General features: G+C 59.0%; 1 protein-coding gene across 2 annotated transcripts in view; it reads right to left on the bottom strand.

Moving 5' to 3' along the window:
- The window catches only part of PDXK (pyridoxal kinase), a 28,912-nt gene extending 6,622 nt beyond the window's left edge, over positions 1-22,290 (bottom strand). The window contains exons 1-7 of one of the 2 annotated variants that reach the window (XM_035030087.1): positions 22,100-22,290; positions 11,005-11,059; positions 4,550-4,654; positions 3,885-3,968; positions 2,708-2,754; positions 1,953-2,038; positions 933-978 (exon numbers count right to left, since the gene is read on the bottom strand). In XM_035030087.1, the coding sequence (XP_034885978.1) occupies positions 933-978; positions 1,953-2,038; positions 2,708-2,754; positions 3,885-3,968; positions 4,550-4,654; positions 11,005-11,059; positions 22,100-22,186 (510 nt within the window). In that variant the 5' untranslated portion in view covers positions 22,187-22,290. Of the gene's footprint in view, positions 1-932; positions 979-1,952; positions 2,039-2,707; positions 2,755-3,884; positions 3,969-4,549; positions 4,655-11,004; positions 11,060-11,733; positions 11,784-22,099 lie in introns of those variants that run through there. The other variant, XM_035030088.1, reaches the window with a different exon arrangement.
- Positions 22,291-22,385: the final 95 nt, after the last annotated feature.

Consider the following 22,385-nt stretch of genomic DNA (forward strand, 5'->3'; position numbering starts at 1 on the left):
GCGGGTCCCGGATGTGCCCGCCCGGCCCCAAAGGTGCAAGACAGCACCTTGTGATAAGCCTCTTCGTGCACACACAGACACCTGCACCCGTGTGCCCAGCAGCGCACCACCGCACATACGTGCACGTGCACACCCAACACCCCGACGTGCCAGCCGCGCACACGCCCTCTTGCTGGTCTCTGCTGGACCCGCCTGGCACAGACGGTTTCTGGGCCCGTCTTCTCTGTCTACACTGGCTGGGGCGATGGCACGCTCGTCCGGAGGGCGGGCCTCCCGTGCACACACACAGGTCACGGTGCGCGGGACTCACGGCACCGGAACTGCTGCAACCCTCGGCCCACAGCCTTGGAGCGTCTCCTGTTTCCTGCTTTGGAAACAGGGTCTGCGCAGATGCAAGCAGGTCAGGACGCGCTCACCAGCACGGGCCTGGATCCGATCTGCCCCGCGTCCTCAGAAAGGGAGGGGGACACAGACGCACCAACGGGAGGCCACTTAAGACAGAGGCAGAGCCTGGCGATGGGTCTACAGACCCAGGGACGCCAGAAGCTGGGAGGCAGGCAAGGAACGGTTCCTCCCCACTGACTTAGGCCGAGGACGGTCCCACCGACGCCCTGATGTCGGACTCCTGGCCCCCGGGGCCACAGAGAAGACACTTCTGTTCTCATATGCTGGTCTGTGGCACTCTGTTACGGCTGCCCCAGGAAGCCCCCCTCCAGGCACCTGCTATGAGCAGAGCAGGCAGCGGGTCAGCCCAGACCCGGACGCACGTTAGAGGTGCAGGTGCCCCACACGGGGGCCCCACGAAATTTACAACACATCCCTCAGCCCCTGCTGGCCAGCGGGGTGCCCATCCCCCCCCAAGGGCATACAGCTGTCCCCTCCCCACCACGCCCGGTGCCACTTGTCCCATGCCAGGCCTCTGGAGGTCTTACCGCTAACGCTTCTTCTTGACTGTGGATCTTCCTGCCACTCAGTAACCTGTAAGACAGGTGAGCACAGGTGAGACCCTGCATCTCTGGGTCCTGCTGGAAACATCCCCAGAGCTACTGTGGCACTGGTAACCCGCTCCCATCCCGCAGGAGCTCAGTGTCTGCTGGCCATCACAGACCTGGTCGCCACCGCGACGTGGCTAAGGACCAGCCAAGAGTGAAATCTAGCCACAGCAAGGGACAGCAGCACATGGCCCCTCAGTGGCCCATGAGAGTGACCAACGTCCCCTGAAAGTCAAAATGCAAAATGCAAACTGCAAATGGTTAACATACCGCTCTCACACAGGTCCACCAAGGGTCCTTGGGGTGAGCTGCCATCCTCCAGGATGGACGGGCCAGGTCGAGGACCCCAGGTCCCTAGGAGTCCAGGCACCCCACCCACCCCTCCTTCAAAAGGCAGCCTCAGAGACAGGGGGGACCCCACTGATGGCCCAAGAAACTGCACTGTGGCAGAGATGAACCCATGTGGACACTCAGTTACGCACCCCACGGCACCAGGTACTGCTCATTACCCACCCCTACCCCCCGCACTGGTTCTTCATCAGGGGGCCCCGCAGTCCAAGAAGAGCCCTCTGAAGCTCGCTACCACGAGGGCCCAGCTGACTCCTTTTAATCCCATGTAGAGATTTGGGATGTGGATTTTGGAGTACCAGGATGGTCCCCTGCACCAGCTGGCATGGGCTCTCCAACCCGTGGCCTGTGTCACCCACGTGTGCCCTCAGCTCCTCCACTTTCTGTCCCCAAAGGCTCTTGCTGCTCAGGAAAATGGCTAGGCGTCAGCGCGATCACAGGACTTGGGGTGAAATGACCACCTGCTGCTGTTGTCGGGCCAGGGCACCCTTAGGCAGAATGGCCTGTCCCCGACCCTGCTGCCAGATCTCTGCTCGGCTCTGAGGCAGGGCCTTCCTGACCGGCAAGCCCCGTGAGGAGGTCTGAAAGCTTCAGTGGTTTCAGATTACTTACTCAGCCTCAAACTGGTTGGGGGTTATAATGTCTGCAACCGGCACAACCTTCTCTTTGTAAACGGGAAGGAGATCCTCTGGAACGTACTGAAGGAAAGGGGCGACAAGGGACATAGGTTGACGCACACAGAGGAGAGCATGTTTGCCGGGGAGCCCCGTGGTCCAGGTGGGGGCCCGCAACAGGGGCGCTGCACAGCCAGCATGGGCTGACCCCCGCCAACCCTCCCGGTCTAGGCCTCTCTGGGAGCCATGGGGTGATCCTTGCCGCTGGATTTCCGCCTTCCTCACTGGATGGCGTCCCCTGCTCTACATGACGTCAGGGGCAGGAAGCTACGGCCCGTCTGCTCTTATGTGGTTGGGGGGAAGGTAAAAAAATAACATTTGTGACACTGAAGTTATAGGAAATTCAAATTTCAGTGTCCATACGTAAAATTTTATTAGGGAATGGCCATGTCTGTTCCTTTGCGAACTGTGGCTTTTTTTTTTTTTCTTGAAAATTTTATTTTTAAGTCATCTCTACACCCAACATGGGGCTCGAACTCATGACCCTGAGATCAAGAGCCGCACACTGCTCCACCAACTGAGCCAGCCAGATGCCCGGGGCTGCTTTTTGATACAGCGGATCGTAGGGCCCCAAATATCTGCTCTCTGGTGCTTTACAGGAAACCCCGTCTGCCAACCCTTACTTCAAGGTGAGGATGACATAGGGCGTATGCAGTGTCCTATGTGTGGAAGCACACGCATGAAATCACTAACCATGGAGCCTTGGCCATTCCATTCGTCACCCATCACCGGGTCGCACACTGCGGAGACACAAAGGGCATCTATTAACAATCGCTGCACCCAACAGGATGAGAGCCCTTAACATTTCTTTTCCTTGTTAAATTTCACGTATGCAGCTAAGAGCGTGGGAAAAGCACCTCCTACCTTCAGTCGCCTTGTCACCTGGCGTTCTGCGTTTTGTCGTCCGAGACGACTGAGTGCTCTGATTTCTATCTGACCATCATTTGCACCTTTTTTGAGAGAGGGACACAGAAGAGCAGTCCCATTCGCTCCTCCTGGTTGAGGCCAGTGTCGCCTGTCCCCATACAAGCTCGTTCCCTTTGGGCAGTGGGCCGCAGTGTGGGACCTGGCATCAGGCCAGCTGAGGGTGGGGACTGGCCTCTACACCTGGGACACCTGCACCCCAGGGAAGGCCCAGTCTGCATGGCTGAAGTGACAAGAACACGCAGGTGCTGCACAGAGCCTCTGATGGAAGGGGCTGCGCAACGCCCCCCAAACCCGGCTCCTGCTCTCGATGGTGGGGCCCCCACGTCAGGCCACTGGAGTTCCCTCCTGGATGTAGGAAGTGTCACATACGTGGGAGGGCCCTGCAGAGCCCTGAATGTGCACGTCTGAGTCCCAGGGGGAAAGAGTAACCCGAATCTTCCATGTCTCTTAGCAGGAGAGGCCTTTGGGTGGCAGACACCCTAGGGGCTGGTGTGGCCGCCTGGAGCTAGGGACAGACAGGCCTGGCACGCGCCTCAGCCTCGCCCTCCACGGCTGGGCCCCACCTGGCATGTCCACCCTCACTAGACAGGCCCCACCCGGGACATCCACACCCTCCGCCACCCTCTCTAGGACCAACAGTGGCCACACACACCCCAACCGCAGGGTCTGGCCTCTCCAGCCTTCACATGTGGACACAGGTTACCACACGTATGCAACCCACTTCTCTTTAACTGTCCCCACAGACGCCAGGGTCACTGTGAAGACATCCTGAAGCCTTTCCAGAGCCCTGAAAGCACACACCCCTGCACACCCAGCACATTCAAAGCTTACAGGCTGGGGGAGGTAGAATGGGAAGGAGGGGCGCCAGAAGGAAGGAGGCCAAGCCACCCATTCAAGGGCTGCAGGTCCACCCTGACCGAGGAGGTGATGGCCCAGCACCCACCATACACCAGCTTGGAGTTCTGCTTCTTCAGCTCCTGCACGATGTCCACCACCGAGGCCAGGAAGGACTTGTCCCTCATGTAACCTTTGGGAGGGAAATCCGGGCAACCCTCATAAACCAGAAGGCTCACAGCAACTGACCACGCCCAAGGAGAAAGCGCCACCAAAACCATTCTGCTCCAGAGAACGGTGGGCAGGGCACAAAGTGTCCCCAATGTCTGTAGTCATTGAGGGGACACCAGGCATTTCCCAAAAGTGTTAAGTGAATGGAAGAAGCTGTGAGTGAGAGGTGTACAAGGAACACTTTCCCTGTTGTCTCTTCCATTTTCAATAAGCGTGTTCCCTTCTAACTACGTAGATAAATACAAATACATATTTTTACCATAAACTTAACTAAGGAACCAAGGCAGCAGGTGACCGTAGGTGGCTGACCTAGGTGTTTTCATCCCCACGTGTCCCCCACATGGTCCCAGTAGTGTGGTCCCCAGCATGACCCATCTGAGTGAGCGCCATGTGGCCGGGACCCCCAAGGTCCTGCTATGGGGGCTGGCAGTCACTCGGGTGGCAAAGGCCATCCGTCCTTGAAGGAGGCCGGGACCAGGGCCGAGCCCACCCCCCGCTAAAGCGAGGCACACAGGGACCAGCACCCAGCTCCCGCGGACTCACCCGTGAGCACGTAGTCATATTTATTCACGCTGTTCAGCTTCAGCCCCTCGTAGAGCTCGTGGAGCTCATCTGAGTTCAGCACTTGACCCTTCCAGTGTGCATAGCCTGTGGGGAGAGCAGAACGTTCAGGCCCTTGACACCCAACGGCCCACCGCGGCCCAATCGCTCGATGACGCCAGGGGACAGTGCTCTCCCCGGGGGCTGATGCAAGGCCCGAGATGCCGTGCTTCAGCGGCTCCCTGCCCTGACACCATCAGCCTCAGAGCACCCCCCCAAACACCCCTGGCTCGTATGCCCCCAGAGTTCTTACTGCTGACACCAGGGGTCCCCCTCCCACCGCCCACACTCTCCGGAGCCGATCCGGCACCACAAGGACGGTCAGCTCTCCAAGCTGGCATGCTGACACACTAGACGCAGCTGTGTGCCTTCTCCCTGAATTGTGGGGTGCGTGGGGTGTGTGGGAGGCTCACTCTGCCAATCTCTGCTGTGCACATACCCCATCCGGGCCAAACGCTCGGTAGGCAGGGCCCGTCACGTCCCGCCACCCCAGCCCCGCCAGACTCAGCTGCAAGTGGAGCCGGTCTCGGGTCAAGCTCTGACCAAGAGCCAGATGTGACCTGGGTTCTCAGCCCTACCAGGTGCCCGGGGTGCCGTGCTCGCTCCAGGCACACAGGCAGTGAGCATGCTGCCAACGGGACTCCTAGGGGACCCCCCTGCCACGTAGGAGGACCCCTGCCCACGAGGCTGAGGGCTGGGGCCACACCACAGACACCCCGCAGCTCACGCATGAAAATTTGGTGGCTCTGGAGTGTGGGCCTGGTGCCTCACTTCTCCCCACCAGCTCTTGCCCTGGGCTGATTTAGCTCCTGCTGAGTCCTGGGAGGTCCCCTAGCAAATTGCCAGGTCTGGGGGTGGTCCTGGGGGCCCCTGGCACACTGTGGCTATCCTTAACCCCTAGGAATGAATGTCCCTCTGACCCTTGAGCTCCAAAGCACATCACCCTTCCTCTCCCCAGCGGGGTCTCTGAGACTGGCAGCACCAGCACCCCTGGGAGCTCATCTGAAATGCAGATTCTCAGGTCCAGGCCCAGCCAGGTGAGTCCGTCTTTGGGGGTGGGCCCGGCACTCGGGTTTAGCAAGGCCCCAGCCTATTCTCATCCACAGCAAACCCGAGCAACGCAGACCCAGAGTAGGGGTCAACAAACCAGGCCCTGTGAGCCTAATCTGGCCTGCTGCATGCTTTTGCATGGCCTCCAAGCTGAGAATGAGTTTTTACGTTTCTACATGGTTGGGGAAAAAAACGAGTAATACTTTATGACTTGTGAGAATTCTATGAAATTCCATTTTCAGTGTCTGTTAATAAAGCTCCAGTTTTATTGGACCTTAGCTGTGTCCTGTCCTTTATATGTGGTCTCTGGCTGCTTTCACGCCGCGAGGGCACAGAAGGTGCCAAGCCCCAGTTATTTATCATCTGGCCCTTAACAGGGAAAGTGTGCCAGCCCTACTCCGGAAAACCTGTTCACCCAGGATGGAGCCTCTCTGGCCTCAATCTATGGCCTTTTTTTTCTTTTTTTTAAAGATTTTATTTATTTATTTGACACAGAGAGAGCACCAACAGGGGGAGTAGCAGAGGGAGAGGGAGAAGCAGGCTTCCCGCCGAGCAGGGAGCCCGATGCGGGGCTCGATCCCAGGACCCTGGGATCATGACCTGAGCCGAAGGCAGACGCTTAACCGACTGAGCCACCCAGGTGCCCTGATCTACAGCCATTTCTGACTTGAACCACAATGAGCTCTGTTAGAAGAAACAGGCCCCAAATGGTGTCACTTACGTGAAGACCCCAAGTCGGTAAACCAAGACTTAATACTGAAGCTAACTGCAGTATAACCTGGGTGGTGCTGTCGGTTGAGCCTCTGACTCTTGGTGTCGGCTCAGGTCATGATCTCAGAGTCGTGAGACAGAGCCCCACATTGGGCTCCACGCTCAGTGCAGGGTCTGCTTGGGATTCTCTCTGCCTCTGCCACTCCCCCCACACTCTGTCTCTCTCCCTCTTTCTCTAAAATCAATAAATAAATCTTTTTTTTTTTTAAAGATTTTATTTATTTATTTAACAGAGAGAGACATAGCGAGAGCAGGAACACAAGCAGGGGGAGTGGGAGAGGGAGAAGCTCGATGTGGGACTCGATCCCAGGACCCTGGGATCATGACCTGAGCCGAAGGCAGATGCTTAAGGACTGAGCCACCCAGGCGCCCTAAATAAATCTTTAAAAACCTCTCTTCGGGGGTGCCTGGGTGGCTCAGCCGTTAAGCGCCTGCCTTTAGCTCAGGTCATGCTCCCAGAGTCCTGGGATCAAGCCCCGCATCGGGCTCCCTGCTCGGCGGGAAGCCTGCTTTCTCCCTCTCCCACTCCCCCTGCTTGTGTTCCCTCTCTCGCTGTGTCTCTCTCTGTCAAATAAATGGATAAAATCTTTAAAAAAATAAAAATAAATAAATAAATAAAAACCTCTCTTCGGTTCAGCTCAGTGGAGCTCCCCTCTACTTGCCAGATGGGATGCTGCCCAACTCATGAATCATTTAACAAAACCAATTAGATCTGCAAATTTACTTGGTTGAATTTCATTTTTTAACAGATTCCGTTCGCACCACTAGGCTGGCTAGAATGCAAAAGACAAAGACAAGTCAAACAGGATGTCCTGAAGAGGATGAGCTCTTAGACTTCGAGGTAGGGCCGAAACGTGGTGCAGCCAGCATGGAGAACAGTCTGGCAGTCGTTCACACGATCAAACACGGAGTTACTATCCGATCCAGCAAGTGTGCTCCTGGGTCTATCCACCGGGAGAACACTAACGTGTGCACAAAGATGTTCACAACAGCAGCATTCATTGTTTCCAAAGATTTGTTTGTTTATTTGAGGGGGGGAGGGGCAGAGGGAGAGAATCTCAAGTGGACTCTGCTGAGTGCAGAGCCCGATGTGGGGCTCAGTCTCACGACCCTGAGATCATGGCCTGAGCCAAAATCAAGACTCAGATGCTCAACCGACTGAGCCACCCGGGTGCCCCCAGCAGCATTCCTAGCAGCCATGATTCATAAACCCATGCCCATCAACAAATGGACAGAGAAGCAAAGTGTGGTCTGTCCATACTGTGATGGGCTATTACTCAGCGATGACCAGGAGTGGCACATGGGCACACTACCACACGGATGAGCCTGGAGAACATGAGGCTCAGTGGAAGAAGTCAGACACCAAAGGTCACCTGTCATATGATTCCGTTTATACGAAATCTCCAGAATGGGCAAATCCGAGGAGAATGAGAGATGAGTGGTCCAGCGGCCAGGAGGAGGGGCAATGGTGAGGATCAGGGAGTTACTCTGGTACAGTTTCCTGGAGCAGTGAAAATGTTCCCTCTGTGAGTGTACTACAACCACCGAATTACACACGTCACCAGATGAATTAACTTGATGGCACATAAATATCATAAGAAAGGTGTTGTTTAAAAAAAGGTCAGGGGCGGGCGCCTGGGTGGCTCAGTTGGTTAAGCGACTGCCTTCAGCTCGGGTCATGATCCTGGAGCCCCGGGATCGAGTCCCACATCGGGCTCCCTGCTCGGCGGGGGGTCTGCTTCTCCCTCTGACCCTTCCCCTCTCATGCTCTCTGTCTCCCATTCTCTCTCTCAGATAAATAAATAAAATATTAAAAAAAAAAAAAAAAAGGTCAGGGGCGCCTGGGTGGCTCAGTCAATTAAGCGTCTGCCTTCAGCTCAGGTCATGATTTGGGGTCCTGGGATCGAGTCCCGCATCAGGCTCCCTGCTCAGTGGGGAGCCTGCTTCTCCCTTTCCCTCTGCTGCTCCCCCTGCTTGTGTGTGCTCTCTCTCTCCTCCTCAAATAAATCTTAAAAAAAATTTTTTTTTAAATAAAGCAAGAAGGGCTTTCTGACCTGGAAGAGCGGATCACAGCTCGCAGGACTGTGTACTTGGGAACAGAGCTGCTGGAAGTGCCCCTACATGGGTCCGACCCCAGGAAACAAGCAGTGTGGGCGGCCACATTCAGAAGCCTCTGCAGTGACCAGACATTGCTCAGGGGTCCCCGCATGCAATCCACAGGACCGCTCATTGAGCAGGGTAAGACGGCATGTGGTTGAAATGTCTTGGCCAGGCACGCACAGTGTGAGCCAAGCACTGAGCACACAGTAGGACCACATGGTGGGAACAGCACAACAGCGAGGCCTTGGCCAGACAGCTGGAGCAGCGCAGTGCTGGGCAAGGACGCTCACGGATGGGGACAGGTGGTGCAGTGACTTTCTCCCCGCATACACAGGCCTTAATGGATACTTGTTCACAGTGAGTGCTCCCGGTTCTTTTTACAAAGAGGTAATGGGGCGCCTGGGTGGTGCAGTCGGAAGTGGCTCGTGGTTTCAGTTCAGGTCATGATCTCAGGGTCATGGGATCGAGCCCCTCGTCGGGCTCTGTGCTCAGTGGGGAGTCTGCTTGAGATTCTCTCTCCCTCTGCCTCTGCTCACGCTCAATAAATAAAATCTATTTTAAAAATTAAAAAAATAAAAATTAAATAAAAAGGTAAAAACCGGGGCACCCAGTCTGTCGTTGAGCATCCAACTCTTGATTTCGGCTCCGGTCATGGTCTCAGGGTTGAGATCGAGCCCCGTGTCGGGCTCCATGCTCAGCGGGGAGTCTGCTCTCTCTCTCCCTCTGCCCCTCCCCCTGCTTGTGCTCTCTCTCAAATAAATATATAAAATCTTAAAATCTTTAAAAAAAAAAAAGGATTCTCTCCTCTCCCTCTGCCTCGCCCCCTGACTTCACAAGCACACTCTTCATCTATCTTTAAAAAAAAAAGAGAGAGAGAAAGATAAAAAAAAAAAAAAAAGACCCTAAATACTTCCGGGTCCAAAGTCCAGGACTGACCCCCTGAGATTCGGGATCAGGCTGCATACACAGCCCTGTTGAGCCCAAGTGGGGGTGCTCGGGGTCACTGCCGGCCGGGAACTGCCTGAGGGGTCCCCTGACCAGGCAGGCACTGCGTGGCATCCAGAGGCTGGGGTGGGGGCCCTGCCAGGAACCGCAGGAGTAGGCCCCACTGGACGGGAACCCCCCATCCCCTTCTGGCCCTAACTACCCCCTGCACCTGCGTGGGCTCCACACACTCGGGGGTCTGGTCTTCATCCACCCCTTCTGGGTCAGGGTCAGAGGACCCCTCGGGATGGTCGGTCCACCACCAACTGAAGAGGCTCTGTGGGAGCCCAGAAGGCAGCTGCGTGCTCCCGAAGCCCCCCGAGGGCCCCTCCCTCAGCCTGAGATCTGTGCAAAGCGCAGTGGCAGGTTCTTGGCTTCTACTGAACCGATGCTGATTACGGTGCCATGTGATATTTAGCAATGAAGTTAACGCCAACATTTAGTGGCCAAGTCAGTTTGGCTCATTTACTTAAACAAACAAAAAGGAAGGTGGTTGAAACAGCCAATAGAACCTGTGGGATTCAGGGAAGTTCGCCGAATTAAACTTCTTAGGGCTTCTCCAAATTTCTCAGCAAGAGCCCTCAGCAAAGCCAAAGTAGGGAAGGGCTTTTGGTGAGAACGGTTTTCTTCTGAATCCCAAACGTCATTCTTCCCCTCAGTTCATGACTCACGATGCCCCATCCCTTCCGAGAAAAGCCACACCAGGAGCTTCGGGTTATCTTTCCTAAGCGTGCGGGCTGAGGCCCAGGCACCCACCCGCACACCCTGCCGGCGCTCTCCAGGACGCTCTGTGCTCCCGGGGTTCTGTCTGCGTTCAGAGTAACTTCAGGAGACGTGATGTTGGGGTGCTTCCAGGAAGGGAGTGGCCTCATGCCCCTGCCTCTACAGCACTGTGGGGTCACAGGGGAGGCAGCTCCCGAGGCCGTGGGGTCAGGGGCGTGGGGAGCGGGCTCGGGAAGCTTGTCCCGACAACTCGGGACCTTTCCGAGGGCAGTGTCCCTCACGGGCCCCAGAGTTAGCAGTTCTGTTTCAAAGCCTCTGTGCACAGGTGTCCTTGGGTCCCCTGAGCTGAGACAGACGACACCACGTGAGTTTCCGAGGCGCTGGTTTTTAACAGAGAGAATCAGGACCGTCGACCAGTGGCACGTGCACACGCGGGGCCCTGCTCACGGCCCGCGGTCACCTGGAAGGGGCTCGGCCCCGCAGCAGAAGCTAGGAGCAGGTCCCTGTTTCACAGAGGAGACTGAGGTGCCGGGAGGCTCCCCCAACCTGCCCGGGGTCACTCAGCTTCAAGCAACGGGGCTGAGATTCAAATGCAGCAGCCACACCCAAGGCCGGGCCAACCCAGCCCCCTCCGCCCCTCACGTGCCGGGCAGCCCCTCGGCTCCACCTCCTGACCATCAGATGAGGGGTGGGGCCCCCAGATCTCTAAAGGCCCTTTCTCCGGCCCACACTCCGCTTTCTGGTGACTGCTCAGGCCAACAACGCCTTACCTGTGTGGTTGGAAAACTGGACAGAGTTCAGCGCGTCAATCTCAAATCCCAAAACCTGCAAGACAGAGAAGGACCAGGTGTGAGAGAGCCAGGACCCCGGGGGCAGGCAGCAGGCTCTCCCTGAGCAGGGTTCATCCATGCGTGTGGTGAGGGGCTGCGTTTGGAAGCATGTCGGGGAGCCACCAGCTTGGAGGGCCAAGCCTTGGAAGTCCTGCCAAGCGAAAACGCTTGAAAGTGCAAGACAGCGAGGCGTCCATCTGTTCAGACACAGAGAGAGGGCTGTGAGGCCCTCTTTGTTTCGAGAACGTGGGTTTGAGGCACCACCCCTCTGGGGGGGCAGGGCCAAGGGCTCCCTGCTGGACGGCACAGCTGGCCGCTCCGTCCCCAGGAGCCTGGCTCTCGAGCCTCTGGGGCGCTTCAGCCCCGGCCCGCTGGCTGCAAGGCGGGACCTCAGTGCAGAGCCAGCTGACCTGGCCTGGGGGGCAGGTGGCCACCCTGTGGCTGCATCACAGCTAGGCACGCGCCTCACCGCACAGGGAGGTGACTGCACGCAGGTTCCAGGTGCCACGGAGTTAAAAAGAAAGCTCATAAAAAGTAAGAGCTCCTCCTTCAATGAAGGGGAAGAAAGGTTGCGTCCCAAACGGCCCAGATGCCTCCCCCGCAAGCCAGTGTGGACAGTTGTTTGCCCGTGAAGTGGCAAATCCCAGGGAGATCTTTCCTTTTGCTCACCTTTCCCATTTCTCCCATTTAACAGGCAGGTATGGATTCACTCAGGCAACAAGACGGCTGCGGAGCCCCCTGGGGGACGAGCCACATTATCTGTGGGGCCCTTCCCATGATCCCTGGCCGTCAGAGGTGGTGGGCATCAGGACGCTGCCCAGCCCAGCCCTCGGCCTTCGTGTCCTACGCTGGCCCTGGGTCCCTGCCAGGCCCCACTGGCCTCTTCCACCTGACCTTCCCGGCTGGCCCTGGCTGGCCTCATTGCAGACAGACCCAGGACCAGGGCCCTGCTACACGGACCCTTGACAGCTCTCAGAGCATCCACTGTGTCCCTCCTCATCCCTCCCAGAGCGGGCTCCCTGAGGAAGTCTGCCCAGTACTGCACAAGGCCTCTGGGGCTCAGGGTAAGGGTAAAGCCGTGAGCTGCCAGCCACCACAAGGTGAGGCCCGAACACCCAGGAGCAAACCAAAGCCTCATCAGTGTGAGCAGCGTTACCAGGGCCTGCCCAAGTCCTCCAGACCCGTGGGAACCAGGCAGGCCCCCTACGAGAGCAAGGGGTGGGGCCCCGGGGCCATCGGCACAGGGCTGCCCTCACTCAGGCCTTCCTTCTGTGCCCCCCACCCCTGTGTGAATGAGGCAGGCTGGGCGGGGGGGAGGGGGAGGTCAGGGCTCACACATGGGCTCCAACCACAACCTGTCTGTGGGATACTCGAGTCCAAACGGGCTCGTGGCCAGCCTGACTCTGGAGCCATGTGAAACCATGTCACGACAGAAAGATGTCTGTTCCACAGCTCCCTCTGGGGTTGGCGCTGGGCCCATGCCAGCAGCCAGCACCCGCCTGCATGAGGGCACCGAGGGGCCGGCTCGTCAGCCTGGAAGGATCCTGTCTCCTCACCTCTCGTCAGTGCTCCCAGTCCCACCACGCCCACCCCCTCTGTGGCCCCCAGTCCCACCATGCCTGCACAGCTGCCCCTGGGACGGGCAGGGGCTCCAGGAGGGCACGAGCCCGTTCTTCAGGACATGTGGGGGCAGAGCAGGGCCTAATGAGTATCTGCTGACACATCTGTCTCACTGGCCCCCTGCTCCAGACCCCAGTGGGTGTGGCGCCTCCCCGCTACTCCCTCCCACCCCGGCCAGGTCTCAGTCCACACCTGAGAACTGAGAGGCTGAGGCCGCCCACGGGCTGCCGGGAGACCCCAACCACACAAGCCACACACAAGCAGTGGAACACCAGGAGGCACCAACAGAAGGGCCAGGACAGCCGCCCGGCGGGGGTGTGGGACATCAGAGCCCCATGAGCCCAGCTGCTGATGGAAGAGTGGGTGTGACCCTAGGGGAATGAGGGCAAGGAGCGGAAGCAGGCCTCACAGTGTTAACACCCCCATAAACCAAATGCCGTCGGGTTCACGCAGCCTGCTGACTTTTGGACCCTTCTCCTTCCCCAACCCCAGGAAAATGAGAAAGAACAAAGGAGCCTTTTATGACACTGGTCCACAAGGACAGGACAGGGGACGTGGGTGAGAGATTTCAACAAACTTCGGAGACAGATAGCCCACAGGGCACAGGGACACTGAAACCTCAGTTCCTACAGAGGGGCCGCATGGGGTGGGCCGGTGTCCCGTGGAATATGCCAGAGAAGGAGACAGCGGGACGGGTGGAGAGATGCAAGGAGAAAGACTGGCGGGTGTGTGGGAGAGACAAGGAGAACAGGAACCCAAGGGCCGTGGGTGGCCAGTCCCTGGCCGTCCCCTCCCTCTCCTGCACACCAATGACTTCCCAGCCTCTTCCCCTACTCACCCCAACACCACCCACCCCACCCTCCAAGTCTCCCCTGAACCTTCAGAGCTAGGCCCCACTGCTCTGGTGGTCTGGAGAGGCTGCTCGGGCAGCTGGGTGTGGGGAGTGGACGTCGGGGTGCTGCTCACACTCCCCGCTGCCCGTGGCGGCCGGGGGGGGGGTGGCCCACAGGGGAGCTCCCTCCGTGATCGTTCACTGAGCTACACACCTGTGATCTCTATCGAGCAAGCCTCTCCAAAATATTTAAGCGGATATTATCAGAACTTAAATAAAATACAAATCACCAGTCTCGCTAAACTACAGTTGAAACTGGCCCTTTGCGAATTTGCCCGCCCGGTGCACAGACTCCTGCCCCCAGCTTCAGCCAGCGCTGCTTCGAATCCCTTAGGATTCTAGTCGAGTCTAGAGAAACAGCTTGGAAGCGACCATGACACAAATCCCGAAACCCCTGCCAAAATACCCTGCTCCAGTGCTTCTGGGCGTGTAGATGATTAATCCTTTGAAGCTGGCAAGCCGATAGGAGAATGAAGGCCCTAGTTCGCGCTTCTGATCGACAGGGAGCCGAGCCCCGGGCCAGCGCACGCGGCTCATTACTCGGCGCACGTGCCGCGCGCAGGGCCCGCCCCCCGCCCCGCCCCCCGCGGGCACGCCACTGCGCAGGCGCGGGCCGACTACCCCGCCAGCAGGTGCCGCAGCGGCCCCGCCCCGTCCGGTGGGCCGCACCCTCCACCCCTCAGCCGGCGGGGCCCCTGTGGGCTCGCACCCCAGGCACAGCCCCTCCCCACACGCCCCTGCGGGCCCAGCGCCCCTCCCAGCTTCCCGCCGGCCGCACAGCCGCTTCCGGAAGGTGCCAGGTGCGGGGGCGCGCAGGTGCCTCCACGAGGACCCCGCGGCTCGGAACGCAGGTTTCCCGCGCTTTCCGAAAGCAGGCGGCCCTCGGGAACCTGGGGCAAGCCAAAGCAGCCGAAAGTGAGGGGCACCCCATGCTTTCCAGAGGTTCACATTGCTCCATTCCGTTTTAATGAGGGGCCTGCGTTAGTACAGTAATGGTTTTTCCATAAAAGCAAAAATCCTCTCCAGGTTTCCCCCGGTTAGCGTAAAGAGGTAGCCATGGAGGCCGTTTGTACAAGTGAATTTCCGGAAAGCGGGGGACAGTGGTACCTGGTTAATAGCTAATAAATCCTCTGTGGAGGTAACTGCTCTGGTCCCCACTTCTGGGCGGGACCCTGCTGCCCCCGCCTCTTCCCCGGCCCCGGGGGAGCCACACAGACTGATTCTTGGTGCAGGAGTCCGTTGCAGTGTCCCGGACGCACGGTGAGCGCTGGGGTGGGTGGCCTGGGTTCTCCCCAGCCACGCTCACCGTCTGCTCTGTGTGCGGCGCACATCCAAACTCCTGTCCCCGGACAGACTTCGCGTGAGTCCCATTCCATGGGAACAGTCCCTCGTGCCCCGTGGGCTGCGCGGATGGACAAGACTGCCCCGTATCGGGCCAACTTATGGGACGGCACTGTCTGTCTGTGTATTCTCGTGGGTGAGAGTCACATCGTTCCATGGTGAACCTTGCAGCCCACAGCCCCTGGGGAGACGGGATCCTAAAGACGGCCCCAGTGACCGTGCCCACCCCGCACAACCCCATTTGAGTGTGGGTGGCACCGCGGAGGGGGATCGCTCTCCCGCGATCAGGGACTGGGGCCCCAGGGAGATCACCCCGTGGAGTCCACTCTCATTACAGGTGCGCTGTGGAAGCAGGTGTTTGGGTGGGGGAGCAGAAGGGGTATCAGCCTCTGGAGGAGGGAAGGAGTGCAAGACTGTCTTACGTGGAACTGTTACTAAAGCCCCACTGTTACTAAAGCCGGAATCACAAAACTTACAGGAATCAAATGAAAAACAAATGTTAACAACTCGCCTAGCCTCAGCCCTCCCTAATTACTTGACCACCTCTTACAATGAGCTCGCTCCTAAGCGACTGGACTATGGCAGGATCCCCCATAACGGAGGCCACCGCGCACACACCTCTTCCACGGCCCGGGCAGCGTGCGGTCACCATGGAAACGGGCACACACACAGGAATCAGCCTCCGCGACCCCCCACTTTTTAAACATCTATGCGCGCACCAGCAGCACACAGTGAAAAGATGCAAAAGATAATTCAAGACAGAAAAAGAGGAAGAAATGCTGTTTGACCCAGGAAGGACAGCTGAAGAAAAGCCTTGCCACAGGAGGGGAACACGGCCCCCACCCACTCTTGCTGCTCCCCGCCCCCAAGCAGAGTCCCCTCCTCCCAGCACCTCCAGGCTGGCAGCCTCGTCTCTGTTCGCACCGCCTAGTGCAGGCCTGCGTGATGGTCCTCACCACCCCCCCAGCCCCCAGGTGTACCCGTGAATCCCCAGCCCGCAGACCCCCCTGGCTGTGTGTCCCAGCACGCCATGATTCCACATTTTGGCTGCAGAGCTGCTGCCCACGTTCTGACCCCCGCAAAAGCTCTGAAACCCCTATGTCTCTGTGAGCAGATGTCCTGAACGTAGACTACCTTTCTCTCAAGCCCCCGAGACCTTGTGCAGGTCCTTGCCTTCTCAGCCTCTGCTGCAGCACCCGGGCTTGGTGGTGGTTTAGGGTTCTGGGGCGCCACCAACCGTGAGCCCCTAGGACGCGTCCACCATCCCCTGAACCTCAGGATGAAGGCTGGCATGGCCAAAGCCCCGGCCTCGGGCTCCACCAGCAAGCCCACTCCCATTCAGAAAAAACCCGGAGCCTTGGCCAAGCAGCCCCCACAACAAGGCACGCTCCCTCTCCCCAGCCAGCCCCTGGGGAGGGGGAGGGGCCCTGGGCAGGTGACGCATGTTCTCTGCAGCCAGATCCCCCTCACTGCCGCATCATCAACACACTCTGCTGACAGCCACGCAAGACACGGTCATTAACCCAGCAGCTCAGCAGGCAATCCGCCCTCGCAGGGATGCAGAGCACTCAGAACAGCAGGAGTGGGGAAGCTCTGGAATATTCCAGCACAGCTCCCCCATCCTGCCCAGACCACCCCGGTTCCTCTGGGGGAGGGGGGGTCACTGTCTTCAAGAATCCTCACTATGGCTTGTTTTGCAAGACCTGGAGCTGCTTCTACAGGAAATCAGAATTAGGAAAGAGGGGACACCAGAGTGTCATGTGACTGAGGGCATCCTGATCAGCCTCGGGGCTGAGTGCCCGCTGTCCTGCCCACCTCCTGTAACTACTCAGCCCCGCAGTTCAGCTCTACCCACGTCCACTGTCCTCTGACCTCCAACAGGAACTCCTACTGGAAACAGCCCTCCATCCCTGAAGCGGCCTGCAGCTCACCTGCAGTCCTACGGCCCTCTGCCCACGTGTGCGCCCCCGCCTCAGCTGTCACAGCCCTGGACCCCCACGCTGCTCACAGCACACCCCATGCCCCCCAGGCCTGCACAGGGTCCGTGTGCTAGCGGCCGGGTTCTGCTGGGGGCTGGGCTGCGCTACAACGCCCTAAGAGAACGGGTCTCCCGGCAGCATCCGGTATGGACAGGGAACAGGGCGGCTGCTTTGGGTGGGCAGGGAAGAGAGGCATTGCGCCCCTGGGCCAACCACGTGATGCTACCACATGGCCTGGGGCCCCACACCTGCCTCCTTTCTTCTGGAGAAACTCCATCATTTATTCCGTTCCTCGGTGTCACTCTTCCACATAGCTGTGTGAGCAGAACGGGCTGGTTCTATTTCAGAAGTTCCACGCAGGCGTGCCCCGGGCATGACCAAGCCGGTGAGCCACGAAGCCGACGGCCCCCGCGTCATGTAAGCCCCCTGCGCACGGACACACACTCCCTTCCAGAGGGCACAGTGCTACCCCAGACCCCTGTGAGGACAGTCACTTAGACAGGAGACAGGGCCCCACCCAGAGGACAGCGCACACACAACACACACACACACGCACATGCACGCAGACACGGCGGGGGGGGGGGGGGGATCAGAAAATGGGACCAATTAAGTTCTTGCTTTCTCCATGACAAGCGAAGAGGAACAACAGAAACCTTAGTCCCAAACCAAGAAAGAGAGTTAGGAAATCAAGAAATTAAGCAATTCTGGACCTTCTTGGGGAAACAGCAAAAGCAATGACTGGCACAGCCCCGACCAGCCCGGGGACTTCCAGAGGCTGTGGCAACAGGAATCATTACAACTGGCAGGAAGTGAAGCAAGCAGAGCTACGTGTCCTGGAGCACAAGGGAACATTCCAGAACATGCTTGGGACATGTTCCAAACCCAACACACCACCTCCAAGGATGTGAATGTCCACGTGTCAGTGGTCTTGTACTGTTTGCCAATATGGGCATCACCAGGAAAAACATTAAGGCAAAAACCATGTCTTGTAAAGGGGGCAGGGTGACGTTCTTACCAAATGTAGTTCTGCTGCACGAGGCCCTTCTATCCTAGGAGTGCTAAGGAAAAAATGTAAAGATCTTCCTCTGAAGAAGGCCACCTTGAGGCTCCAGGGGTTCTTAAAAGTGAAAAGCTGGAAATAAACGACTCCCCGCCACCCCCACACCGTCACGGAGATCCTGACATGGGATTTAAGTGGGTTTTAGGCAAAAGCCCAAGTCAGATTCTCAAGGCTACTGGAGGTGACCTTTCAAGGCTGCACCTCTCCACTGTGACCCTCCAGCGATGCCCCCAGCCCAGCACAGAGATCCCACCTGTCCATGGCAAGGAAGGCTCCTCCCCTGGAGCCCTCAGATGGCATGCGGCTCCACCAACACCCTGACTTCAGCTTCTGGCCCCCAGCGCGGCGAGAGAATCTCTGGTTTTAATCCCCTCAGTCTGCAACACTTGGGAGAGTGGCTCCGGGACACTCACACCACCCCAAGGCTCGCAGATCTGCTGTACCTTCACCACGATAGCTCAGAAGCGGGTGGTGCGGCTGCCTGGGGGATTCTGGGACCTCCGCTCCCCACGGTAGGCGCTGCCAATCCAACGTGCCGACATACACGCAGCCGGCTCGCTCGGACTGTACCTCCCGGCCCGGGAGAACGTTAGGTTTCCAATTTCCAAGAGGAGGCAGTCCCACCAGTATCTGGTGTGGGAGGCAACAGGCGCCGGGGTGCACTTCATCTCACCCTACCTCACCCTTCCGTGCTCTTTCCCGGCCTCAGAACCTAAGGCCAGAGCAGCAGGAAGGCCCAGCCGTGCACAGGGAGGCGCCCCCGACGCATCATCGGCCTGTCTGGCCTTGACTTGGCAGCCCTCTCTCCACGGACAGGGCCATGAAGACCATGCCCTTACTCTCCTTGCTCTGCAAACATGGGGTCATCCTGCCCGACGTTCTACTTCCTGTCACCAGTCACTAGAATATACTTTGGACTCGGCCTGAAAACAAAATTCAAAAACAGGGTCAAGGTTCTGCTCCTCTGTGTTTCATCTGACATTTTTCTCTGCCCAGGGAGGGCGGCTGCTCATGGGCTGCCTGCCTGAGACGGCAAGCAGTGCGCTTTGGGGACCTGGCAAGAAGCAGTTTGGGAACCAGGGCCCTGAAGCCCAGCCTCGCAGGCCTCCAGCCAGCACAAGTCTGCGCCACAGACACACTCACGGTGGAGCGGCGGGAGCACCCCAGGAACGAGCACCCCCGGCAGAGCTCCGTCTGGGCAGTGCCCTGGGAGCCGGGCCCCCGCTGACTGCCAAGAGTACTGTTCTCACTGTGCACATGAGGCTTGGGAAGGCTCAGCCGGCAGCGCCCCGTCCCTGAGCCGAACTCCAAGACAAAGGGACAGTGGGCCAGTCCCCACAGGGGCTTCTCCGGTCTCTCCAAATCTGTGGGGCTCAGCCTGGGCCCACCTCCTGCTGCCCTTGCTAAGTTCTCTTCCCACACTCAGCTGCGTGCACAAGCATGCCTTAGTCCAGCTCTACCGGATCGGCCAAATTGAGAACATACTCCCCACTGAGCACAACTCTGGGCGATCCAGGATGATTCCCTTCAGGACCCCTGCTGGAACGTGCAAGTGTGGGCCTCCAAGCCTATTCCAGGCTCTGTCCAACCCAGCCCGTCCTGCGCTAAGGCTGGTCCGAGGTCATTCGGCAGCCATCCCCACCCCTCTCACTGCCTGGCTCTGCTCCAGCGGTGCACAGATTGGGGGGGGGAGGAGCAAAACGCCCGCATGGGACCCTGTGGAGCACCCTGCAGTATTAACTGTTTGATCCTCCCAGAGCTAAGCAACCGGGGCCAAAACAAGCATTTGCAGGCTGATAAGAAATCTAGACTCTGCTCAAGGAAGCACTAAGTGTGTCCAGTGAACTAAGAAATTTCTGGAAATTGTTCTCTTTGTGGGCTGAATTGTGTTCCCCAAATTCCTATGTTGAAACCCTGGTCCCCAGCACCTCAGAATGTGACTGTATTTGAAGACAGGATCTTTAAAGAGGTAATTAAGGTAGAACAAGGTCACCAGGTGCTCCGAAGCAATCTGACTGGTGTCCCTATGAGATCAGGTCACAGACACACACAGAGGAACCAGGTGAACACAGCATCCACATGCCACGCAGACACCGCCGTGCTGACACCTTGATCTTGGACTCCAGCCTCCAGAACTGAGGGACCATAAACACCTGCTGTTTGAGCTGCCCGGCCTGCGGTACTTTGTTACAGCCGCCCGAACACACGGACATTGCCCTGTTTGGGGTCCAGCTTGGGGGGAGCATGTTTGGAGGACCACCACCCCTGGCCTTCTCCCCTCCTCAGCCCTCTCCATCCCCCAACCCTCTATCTTATTCCGGTAATTAGGAGAAAGAGGAGGAAATTAGGGCAAAAAACACACATAGATAAGTAACTGAAAACCCAACCCACATCCCTCCTGGCAGAGGTCCCAGCCTCCACGAGATGCCCCAGGCACACTTATGTGCCACCCAGCCCTACCTTCCTGTCTGGTCCTCCTGCATGGTGGTGGGTGAGTACAGCGCCCCGGGCATGCCGACCCACCTCATTCAGTAGCCAGCAACTCCAAGAGATGTTCACACACCCATCTCCCCTGGCCCTAAAACAACTTGGGAGTAGGCATCATGCCCATTCTACAGATGAAGCAACTGAGCTCAGTGTGGAAGATGGCCCCCTGCCTTCGGAGACTACCCTGCCATACTCTTCCTGGGCCTCACAACCCTAGAAGGAAGTGCCGGGATGGGTCAAATCAGAGGCAAGAGCCCCTCCACGCCCCACGACAGGTAGAAGGAGATGACATGACCATCACCCTTGCCCCCAGCCTGTGTCCCACAGCCCCAGCACACAGGTAAGGATGCCAGGCACTAGCGAAACCCCAGGTAAGAACCGTAGCTCAACCTTAAGAGGCACTTTGGTGTGGAAGTTCAGAACATGCCTGGAAGGAACAAGGGTGCATTCCTGGAGGACCCAGGTGAGCCGAGGAGGGGAACGGTGTGCCCAGTGCAGGGAGAAAGAGGAGAGTGGGTGTGGATGGACAGGGAGGAGGGACTGGGCCCAGGACACAGGGAAGCCAGCAGGGGCCCTGCACACCTCTGCCAAGGGCAACTCCTATGGCTCCCTGGCCAAGAAGGGCGAGGGCTGCTCCTACCACCGGGGCAACAGGCTGAAGCTGTTCTCAAGAGCCCTGCCTGGTCCTGCCTTCCAGGTGGGCCCCTGCTTCAGAGACCCTGCACCTTTCTCCCCAAGCACAGGACCACTCCAGTGACCCTGCCCGCACAATCCACCCTACTCCAAGGAGCAAGGAGCACGCAGTGGCCCAGCCACACCTGCTTCCTGCCCCCGGGGGGTGCAGGCCAGGGACAACAGGCCAAAGGTGGCTAGTCCAGGAGAGCCACGACCTTGCCGTGGCCACCCAGCACCCCGGCTGGGCAGACAAGGCAGGGAAGTGCCCATCACCCTGGTATTGCCTCTGGCCTCTGGCTTTCATGCCCACCGCATCCAGGCCTCCTTCTGCCCCTCCAAGGGCCATCCAGCCATAACCTTGGGGCTGCAGCAGGAAGCAGTGGGTACCTGGCCTGGGAGACCCATTAAGGACCGGCAGGAGAGGAGGGAGGGAAGCCCGCCATGAAGTAGAGGCTATAAAACCTCTGAAACGCAGCTTCTAAAGCCAAAGGGTACGGGCCTGAATCCGTCTCTGGGCTTTTCTTCTTCAGAGCCAACCCCTGCAGGGAGGCCTTCTCTGCCCCACCCGCCTCTCTAGCGACCACCTCCCAGAAGCTGGGACCCACCCCGGCCCCGGGGAGCCAGAGTCCGCGAGCTTGCCCCTCCCCCTCCCAGCAGGTGAGCCCTGCAAACACCTGCCTTCCCTCCCTCCTCCTGCGCCCCCGGGGCAGGGGCAGGAGGCAGCCCGCCGCGTTCTCACGTCTGCAGGGAGCCCCCGGCCGCCCGCCGCAGGCAGGGGCGCGGGGGGCGAGCGCGCCACAGCTCACGCGCGGGGGCCTGACGCTCGGCGGGAGCCCGCCCCGCGCAGGGGCCCCCTGCTCCCGCAGCGGCGCAGCGCCGGCCGGGCCAAGGTCACGGGGGTCGGCGGCGGGCGCCCCGCCGCGGGCCCTCGCGCGGGGACCCCGGCCGGTTACGTAAGCCGGGCCGGCTGTGGGCGCTTACCTGCAGCGGGAACGTGGCCGCCCGGTTGCCCACGTAGCCGCGGACGACGTGGCTCTGGATGGAGAGCACCCGGCACTCCTCCTCCATGCCGGGCCTGCCGCGCCGACGCGGGGCCGAGCGGGCGTCCGCGTGTCCCCCGCTCGCCGGGCTCCGCTCGGCTCCGTTCGGCGCAGGCGCTCGGCTCGGGCGCCAGGCCGCCTCCTTGTGACCTCAGCGCGGCCGGGAACCGCCGGGGCCGCTCGGCGCGGGCTGGGGGCGGGGCTTCCGCCCGCCCCGCCCCCCGGCC

This window comes from Mirounga leonina, unplaced genomic scaffold (genome assembly GCF_011800145.1).
Source record: "Mirounga leonina isolate KUSES-001 unplaced genomic scaffold, KU_Mleo_1.0 Mir_353, whole genome shotgun sequence".
NCBI lineage: Eukaryota > Metazoa > Chordata > Mammalia > Carnivora > Phocidae > Mirounga > Mirounga leonina.